The 9,619-nt window shown below is 48.1% G+C and overlaps 1 protein-coding gene across 3 annotated transcripts in view; it reads left to right on the forward strand.

Moving 5' to 3' along the window:
• LOC117588359 overlaps positions 1 to 9,619 on the forward strand; it is a 74,884-nt gene that overhangs the window by 47,072 nt on the left and 18,193 nt on the right. For 2 of the 3 annotated variants that reach the window (XM_034279574.1, XM_034279572.1), the window contains exons 4-9: positions 2,345 to 2,686; positions 5,384 to 5,469; positions 5,853 to 6,182; positions 6,291 to 6,388; positions 7,402 to 7,541; positions 8,989 to 9,098. In XM_034279574.1, coding sequence (XP_034135465.1) covers positions 2,345 to 2,686; positions 5,384 to 5,469; positions 5,853 to 6,182; positions 6,291 to 6,388; positions 7,402 to 7,541; positions 8,989 to 9,098 — 1,106 coding nt within the window. The remainder of the gene's footprint in view (positions 1 to 2,344; positions 2,687 to 5,383; positions 5,470 to 5,852; positions 6,183 to 6,290; positions 6,389 to 7,401; positions 7,542 to 8,988; positions 9,099 to 9,619) is intronic. The other variant, XM_034279573.1, reaches the window with a different exon arrangement.

Below are 9,619 nucleotides of genomic sequence, written 5' to 3' on the forward strand. Positions count from 1 at the left end.
ATTTATTTCGTATTAAATACGGCATCCAGAGCGGGGCGCGAGGGGCTGGGGGAGGAAGGAAGAACAATTGGGGGGGGGGGGGGGGGGGGGGGGGGGGGGGCGTGGAAAATGTGTTAAGTCTATTGAGTGTATTAAAGCAAATAACTGAGTCGACGAATAAAATACGTACGAGGGGACGACACCGAGGAATGTGCTCAAGAGGGGATAGAGGATAGAGGATGGAGGAGATGGAAGGGTGTGGCAGAACACACACACACACACACACACACACACTCTGACAGATGCAACGACTCAGACATACATATGCAAATATGAATATAAATGAACAACGCGATGGAGTCTAAGGCCCAGACTTGGCATACAAAATAGAGAGAAAAGCGAACAAGAGAGAGAGAGAGAGAGAGTGTTCTGGTTGAAAGTTGAGCTTGTGGAATCGACACAACAACGCACAACAAATGTGTATCGAATGTGCAACCCTGAGGCCTGCCCGGGCTGCCAACCCGAACCAAGAACAAATACGAGTGTGCCAGGAGTGGCCAGAATTAATCAAATAAAAGTTCGTCAAAGCGCAACTCTTTGGCATAGCTGGCGGCAGGTCCAACTGTGAGTTTCGCTTGCTCTTTAACTGCTGACAATTTATGGCAATGTTTCAATGAAATGAATGCCATTAAAGCAAAACAACAAAACACCCAAAATGCAATAACGACAATTTGTGCAACGAAAATCCCATCAATTATTGCAATTTTAATTAGAAAGATAGAAAAGTTGTGCACGCTTCATTAGAGGCCAAAGTGAATTTTGTTATATTCTTATTTAAATTATTTTTAATGCTCATTCGCATTTAATTGATGTGGCAAGTGTGTGTGTGTGTGCCACACTGCGACACAATTGCTACAGTTGCAAGCAGAGAACATGTCAGCAGAAAGCAGCAGCAGGAACAGCAAAGGGAATGGGAACACAACCAGAAGCAGAAGCAGAACCAGAAGCAGAACCAGAACGGAAATAAGCAGCTTTTGACTAACGGCAAAATGGATGCCACAGAGCACATCTCTCTCTCTCTCTCTCTCTCTGTGTGTGTGTTTATAAAAGGGTTGAGAGAGGGAGAGGGAGAGGCAGACACAGAAATGGAACAGAAGGAGCGAAGCGTAAGCTGAAGCTGCAGTAACATCTGGCACTGCCCTGTGCGATTACAAAAGCATCAACACTTAATATGTTTATTAAATTTGTTGCTACATCATTAGGCACTAGCAGCCATGTAATGCGAGGCAAACACTTCACATGTGCCCGAGGGTATGCCAAGTGAGTGCCGGCAACTGCGACGTCTGCGCCAGCACACTCCAAGTATGACCCATAAAACGCTGTTCAACGATCACTGGAATAGCACTCTGGGGGTGTCTGCACAAATCCGAAGCAACTTTTAAGCACAACTGTACCGCATGAATGATGAATATCCATTGCATTTCAGTTGTTACGCAATTGTTGGCTCAAGATAATGTGTAACTATTAATTACATTCCCAATGAATGTCCAAAGTAGCCCTCAACCAATTCGGTTGCTTTTGTCGTTGTGGCACTGAAGCCCCCACAGCAATTAGTTTGGCACTTGAGATTGGGTTGCCCACACTCGAATCAATTTTGTAAATCAAACTCGGATTCTGCTGCCAAAGAGAGAGAGAGAGAGAGAGAGAGAGTCTCCCTGCTTCGTTGGCTTTCCTAGTTTTGTGTTGGCTTTTGTTTAGTTGTCGTGGCAGTGAAGCTCTCGCAGCTGCCTTTGCCTTTGCCTTTGTGTTTGTGTGGGCTTAACGATTGTTGTTTAGATGCAGCAACAGTTACAGCTACAGCTACAGCTACGCTCTTAGCGTAGTTCAAACAGAGAGCGCAGAGGCGGAGCGAGAGGGCAAGTTGAAGCTTTAATACAGTTTGCATTGCCTACTTTTTGGGGCCGCGTGGCGTGCCGTGCGCTGTTGCGTTATGCGAAAAGTATAGTTGCCAAAGTATGCACATGGATGTGCCAACTCGCTTTGCACTCTTTTTCACCCACACACACACACAGGTGGCACTTTTCTGTAGCTCCTTTGCTGCTGTTCTGGCAAAAGTTATGCGCATTATTAAGAAAAGAGGGAAACGCGCTCACCGCATAAATTGTAATGCTCATGATTATTATTATCATAATAAAATGTAATGTTACCCAACCGCCTCAACCCTTTGCCCCATCCATTATGACTGACAGAACACACAAAACTTATATAAGTAGCCACATTTATATGGACTTTTACTGCCGCAGCTGCCATCAACTCGCACTGGTAATCAGGTGAACTCCATTTCGTTTTCCCATTTCCTTTGCAGCAGTCGCGGCCAGTGGCAGTGCCAGTGGGGCAGTGTCGAGCGGCACGGATTGGCTGGCTGCCCAACCATCGAGCTACGACCAAGACAATGCATTTGCCGTGGGGCACAGCGGACACTCTTCAACTGCCCTGCTGGAGGATGAGCTGCTTGTGGAGGAGGAACCGAATGCGCTGACCATTGCACGGCCACCGCGTGCAGGTCGCGGCGAGCGGCAGGCGGAGGAGGACCAGGTGGATCGCTGCCGGCTCTTCGTCGAGGGAGATCCCACCAAGAATGAGCTGTACAGCCCCGAGTATCCCAATCTGTATCCCAAGAACATCAACTGCACGCGCGTAATAACAGGTGAGTGAAGATGCAGCAGACGAGTTACACGCAAGAGCAAGTGAAGTTTAGTAATGAATTAACTCAAGGATATTCGAATATTCGTTCGGCAAGTGCCGGAGCCTCAGCTCAATCCTGCAGCACTGAGGGAAGTGGCAAGTTGTTAGAGTCGGAGCTGCAGGATTGTGCCTCATCCATTCATTCATTGGCTACTGGATTGTGTGCGGCTAAGCAAATAACCAGCAGCCCCGCACACTCGTATCCGTATCCGTATCTGTAGCTGTAGCTGTAGCTGGATACAAAGACAAATGGGAGCTCTGATGGCAGCCAATTCGCAGTCAACTTCCTGTGGCATACGATCATGTGGAGTGGAGGAGTGCAGGCCTCGTAAAAGTTTATATGGCAAGCACTTGGCCACGAGGACGAGCAGAGGCAGAGCCAGAGCCCGAGCTACTGCAAATAATTGCAAAGTCTTTTGGCCAAGTCTTAGCTGTTGACATTACCAGTCTGTCTGTCAGTCAGTCAGTGAGCAACTTAGTGGGGGGAACGGGGCACCCATTGGAGCGGCAGCATTAGACGGCGCTGATGCGTAAGATTCTCCACACAGATTCCAACGTGTGTGTGTGTGTGTGTGCCATTTAAAAGCGTTGGCGTGTTCGTTCCCAGCTGCCAACCCTCGGCACTTTCAGCACAATTCAATTCCTCGACGGGGAAAGGGAAGAGATTGGACCGAGCAGTCATCATATTTGAGCTGCACTCGCTTCAGTGCCTCTTCCTCAGCTACCAGCTACCAGCTACAGCTCCAGGCAGCCAGCTTCATCTCGAATCGAATCGAATCGAGTCAACTCCAATGCTTATCTAAAGTCGCTTAGAGGCCAAATCATTTGTCAGTTAAGACAAAATAATGTCACTGCAAAAGTCAAGAGCTGACAGATAAAACCTGAAAGCGAATGATTGACTTTCCATAAGCACGCATCAGCGGTCCCAGTATCTCCCACAGACTGTCTACAAATATGTGTGCAGGGGCGAAGGAATTGCCGGAGACAGCTGCTTATTTGCATGGCAATGTGTGCCGTGTGTGCCGTGTGCCGTGTGGCTGCTGGTCGTGGATGGGTGCCACAGTCAAGGGCAGGCCAGCAAAAGGAAACCAAATGGGATGGCCAAGCTGCTAAAAGTTATGTCAGGAGACTTCTAGCACGGATCGTTCATAGATTCAGTGCCACAGGGAAATGTGTCTCTTTGTTGTCCGCTGGACAGCGTCCAATCGAATCCAATCCAATGGAAGAACCCAGCTCTAGTCTAACTGAACAGAAACTGATTAATTCATTTCCCCAGCAGATTGCCAGAGCGGCTCGCACTATACAATGGGAAATGGAAAGCAATCTGCCAAAGGAAATGCATTTGGGCATATTGCAAGCGGTGTGTGCCAGCATCGAGCGTGGTGCAAATCAATTGTCCTGCACAGAGTTCTTCAAAGCCAAACCCAAAAGGATATACCAAATTTGCAAATCAATTGATTGCCCGTAATTATGACTGCAGTTTCCCGTCCTGATCCATGTTCGGCCAACCATCAATTGGATGGCTCTGCCTTGCCAAATGCAATTCAAAAATCCTGCACCCCTTGGCGGACTAACCCTAAGTTGGTTCCTCTCCTTGCCTTTTGTTTTTCAAGGCCAATCAATGCGAAATTCTATTCCCATTCAAACCTCACTCACTTTGGCATTTGTGTGGTTCATCCTCAGCCTCAGTCCTTGCCTCGCTCTCTCTCTGTGTGATTCCAACTTTCATTACTTGTCCATTTCCATTATGCTCGCTCGTGTTTGTGTGTGTTAACGCCTTGGCAATCGCTCTGCATGTGTGTGTGTGTGTGTTGTTATGGCACATTGGCCACAAAGGTTCCATTTCACAGGCAAACTGGAAGGAGCGGGTCCAGGACAAAATGTTTTTTTCAGAGGCAGAGGCAGAGGCAAAGGCATTGGGAGAGCGAGAGCGAGAGCCTCATTGCCATTGATTCATGCCAAGGATTCGTTAGCTGAATGTGTATGTTCTGCCCTGTGAGCTTGAGTCTGAGTGTGAATGAATGAATGAATGAATGAATGAAGGAATGTGTGTGCCATCCTTTCAGGCAGCCCACTAAACGAGTCCCCAGATGCTTTCATTTTGTCCATAGATACGAACGGATACGAGCCCCTGATTGGGTCTAGCCTTTACGACAACAGAAAAACCCTCCTAGATGGATGTATCTTTTGGCAGGCGGCCTTTAATAGTTTCGATTTATTTGTAAATGGCCAAATTGTGTGCAATTTTTAAACAATTTGCGTTGCTTGACAGAACGTGCAGCAGCAGCAGCAGTCGATCCAGGATCGATCCATGAGCGCTTTGGGCAAAGGTTTTATATCCTTTTTAGTGGAGGAAAAGGAGCGCAAGCAATCACAAACTAATAACCAGCTGCAAAAGAGAGGCACACTTCTTAATTAAGAGTCCCTGGGGACTAATCTCCCGCCAGGCTCAAAGTGCATTCCAGTCTGTCACAGAACTTGAGCTGGCGCTGAGCTCTTGTTAATCAGTCGCTCGCTCATCTCGGGGGCATTTGACTTGGGATAAGCTCGGGCTAGGGCTCGCTGTTTGAATTTATATTTGTCGACTAACGTGTTGCCTCTCTGTTGACTCTTTCCCGCTCTGCTCCTTGATGTCCTGGATGTCTGCATCTAATTACAGCGCCGAAGGGACAAATCATACGCCTGGACTTTCGCAACTCGTTCAATATCGAGGCCAAGGAGGAGTGCAAATTTGATTTTCTCGAAGTAAGTAAAAGGCAACGGGCTGCCTCGAAGGGGTCAACAAAAAGCCGAGAACTTTGTTGCGAGCTCAATACACAGCCATCCAAAGGAAAGAACAAAAAAGCATTGAGAGCGGAGCGATAAACTTTGCTTAGTTGCAGAGCTTTGGCCATGGCAGAGTTTTCGTTTTGTTTCCTTTACGACTTTTGTTGCTCCGCCCTCTCGTGGCAGTCTCGTTTTTTGCCTCGCTCTTTTTTATGCCTGTCCCCAAAAACCCAAAAATTGCAAGTCCTAATTGAATGCACACCAGACAGAGTCTTGGTGCTAATGTCTCAGTGCCACGTGCCACGTGCCACGTGCCATGTGCTGGAGGGATTATTAAAGATCTATGGGGAACATTGTTGCAGATACGAGACGGTCAGTATGGGTTCTCCACGCTGATTGGGAAATATTGTGGCACCGATTTCCCACCGGAAATCACATCCAAGGAGCGCTACCTGTGGCTGCACTTCCACTCGGATGAGACCATCGAGTACACGGGGTTCAGTGCCGTCTACGAGTACCTCGATCGGAATCGCGAGGCGCCCAGCACCGACCTCAACTGCACCATCGAGAAGGATGGCTACGAGGGCTTCATCAACTCAACGGATGTCCCAGCGGATATACGCGAGCAGGTCATTCGCAACAAGATAGCGCTCGATTGCATTTGGCGCATTCAGGTTAAGGAGAACTGGAAGGTGAGCGTCTCTGTCAGTCAATGTCCAAACTGCGAGCTTAATGGAACTTCCATGTCCATATTCATATCCTCTCTCCCTGTGCCTTTTCCTGCTCTTTCCGTGGCACAGATTTTCCTCAAGTTTTTGGACTTTAAGCTGAGCAAACCGAACGACTGCGAGACCAACTTTCTGGACATATTTCCCGAGCAGACAGTGATGCCATTGCGGTGAGTCTTTCAGCCTTTTGTTACCTTCGCAGGAACTCACGAACCTTAAAAGTTAATCACATTTGCCAGTGCGGCCAAGCGCCACAGTCGCCTGGGTATTCGTGGGTATTCCTGGCTCTCCCTGGGTATGCGCCAGGCCACAAACCAATTTCCGCATTGCCAAAAAGCAAAGAGATCAAAGCCCAGGCAAATTTTCAATTTATTGCCGGCCAAAAGTAAATTGTTCGACAGCGGAAGTGGCGGGCGCCTTTGACTCGCACATCCCTGCCCCCTGTCCTGCCCTGCCCTGCCCGCTGGATGGCAAACTGGATGACTGACTCCCAGGCAGACTGGCTGGCTGGCTGGCTGGCTGGCTGGCTGCTCCTCCATCTTCGACACGCATTGACATCCGCTTTTAACGCGCCAATACATTTCCCACTTGTTGCTGCTCCAGATGCTCGGGACAACACTCAAATTGATTGACTGGCGTTCTCGGCTCTCGGAAAATGGGAAAATGGCGCCGCTGGCAGGAAGCAAGGTTGAAGCAGAAGCAGAAACTTTTCTCTGTCTTTACAGTCAGCCATGGCCATTGATTTGATGCCTTTGTTGCTGTCGCTGCGGCTGCTCCTGTGGCTTTCGCTCGTCCATTCAGCTTTCATTTAAATTCATTTTTCGTAACAATTTATAGCACACGACGGGTGGCAGCCACCCCACACACGATAACACGAACGTTGCCATTTCGTAGCATACTTTCTGGGGCAACCACAGAAACTGTCAGCATAGCGTGAAATGTGCAGACAGAAGAGCAAACGAACATAAATACCATGTTCAGTGAACGCCATCGCTTAAGCCATATTATAAATTATTTATTTATCGACCTAAGGATCTGCCATCGATGGCAAATACAAATTTTGCACTATGCCCAAGAGCTGATTTGGGCAAGGAGACTGACGACTACCAGAGAAATACTTTTGACAGCAGACAATTAACAACATCTTTCTCTTTCTCTTTCTCTTTCTCTTTCTCTTTGGCAGGGTGAAAAACTTTTGCGGCTCGGCGGGCGAGAGCATTACGGCGGAGTCAAATATTTTGCACTTGCGTTTTTATGCAGATCAAATCGCGATTAATTCGACATTCGGCATTCTGTACACCGCGTTCCGGGATCGTGGCGCTGGTAAGTCCTGGCCATCCGTTTGGCTGCTTTGATGATGCCAAATCCCTTGAATTGGCAACAAATGACCGGGCGCAAACGTACAAAGGCATGACCGAAATCCTTAGGGGCAATCCGGTGCTAAGCTCACCCCAAATCCAGCGGCCGTCTCCCTTCTCTCTCCCTGCTTTTTTTCGGCTGCCCATTTGGCAGTGCCATGTACGAGTGCGATTCTGAAACAGAGTCGAAAGTGGAAGTCTCTTGTCTAACCAACTATCTGACTCTGTCATCCACCATATCCCCATTCCCCATTCCCCATTCCCAGTCTCCCCTGCCTTCTATCTATCCATCTATATGTCTGTCTATCTGTCTGTCTGTTTGTTTGTCGCACAGGGTTCAGCGTGATTGCCGCCAGTTGCCAAAGGCAAAGGCAAAGGCAAAGGCAAAGGCTAAGCACTCTTTTGTCATTCAACGATTGTCCTTTGTCCTGGGGCCAGCATTGTTTACTTTTAGGCAGACTCCGCATCGATTCCTCGAGCTCCGTCCAACATCTACCACTCCAGATCCATCTCTGCTGCCTCTCTGCTCTGTGCACTTGCCGCATGGCGCACGAGTAGTAGGTACCAACACTGCCAGCATCGGCAATTATTGTTGTTGCCTGAGCGATTTATGTTCGAGATTACGTGCACTTGCCCTGTGGCTACAATCGCCCATCGTCGCACCGCACTGTGGGGCTGGCGGCGTGGAGAGCTTCATCAATTCGAGGCCTGAAATCTGTCCACATATGCACCTACATAAATACATAAATGTGTACATATTTATATGTCAACATTTATGTACAAATCGGAAACGTATTTCGCTTTGAGTAATGCACTTGGAACTCAACTCAAGTCTCACTTAAATGAATTTTGAATTAATATTTAATCAAACGGACTTTAAAGTCGAAGCAGGCTGGCAGGATGGAGGGCAAGTAAAGCCAATTTCATAATTAAATGCCATTTAAGAAGCAAGTGTGAAGGGAGCTCATGTTCAGGGAATGCTGAACCCTTTCCATTATCCGAAATTACTTGGAATTGGCCATTGAAAGGAGTTTCAGTCTCAGTTTCAGTTTGAGTTTGAGTTTGAGTTTGATGAGGCCTTTCAGCACCTATGTACATGCAGGACCTTTGGTCCGTTTTGCTTGCTTTGGGGTGTAAAACCATTTCAATTGGAATCAATTGTCCATTCCACTGTGCTGCCACGATTGCTGCTTTGATTGCCATTTTGGCACTGTTTTCTTTCACAGACACACAGTCCCTCTCCCTCTGCCACTCTCTCTCTCTCTCGCTTTAGCTGCCATTGTGCGCCAAATATTTGTACAACTTTCTCTAACTCCACAACTGTCTCTCTTTCTATGGCCTCACCGCCTCACCGCCTCTCCGTCTCCCTCTGCTGCTTGGATGCACTTTTTCTGGGTGCTCCATTCCGACAGCCTGCACCGAGGACGAATACGATTGCGAGGACGCGACCTGCATATCAAAGGATTTGGAATGTAATGGCCTAGACAATTGCAAATTTCGATGGGATGAGGAGAGCTGTACGGTAAGTGCCACGCCTACTCACACACACACAAGCACACACGAACCGAGGGGGGCATCGGCGACGAATGTGGGGCAAAGCGTTGTACGTGCATCTAATTATAGGCGAAACTCGTTGGCCCTCCTCTCATTATAAGTATGCTCAACACGCCGACGATGGCAACACCCAAAAACACTCACGTACACACACACACACACACACACGCACACAGTTACAAGTAAACGGGCAAACAGTCATCCAGTGGCACACACACTGGAAGCACAAAGTTGGTCAAATAAGTTTTGTTTGCCAAAGTTTGAGGTTTGTATTACAGGAAGGCTTTGCGAGTGGCTGGAGCGACGTACCCAACTCCTCCCTCCTCTGTTCGTTAGCTCCAAATAACAGTTATTTGCAGGGAGCCACACGGCCACAGTTAAAGTTGAGCATCAACGCATTAGATCATCAGATTTGATAAAGTCAGACCCGACCAACCGACCGACCGACCGACCGACATCACAGGGAATGATTCATGCCCGCCCACATGT

Source organism: Drosophila guanche, unplaced genomic scaffold (genome assembly GCF_900245975.1).
Source record: "Drosophila guanche unplaced genomic scaffold, DGUA_6, whole genome shotgun sequence".
NCBI classification, from domain to species: domain Eukaryota; kingdom Metazoa; phylum Arthropoda; class Insecta; order Diptera; family Drosophilidae; genus Drosophila; species Drosophila guanche.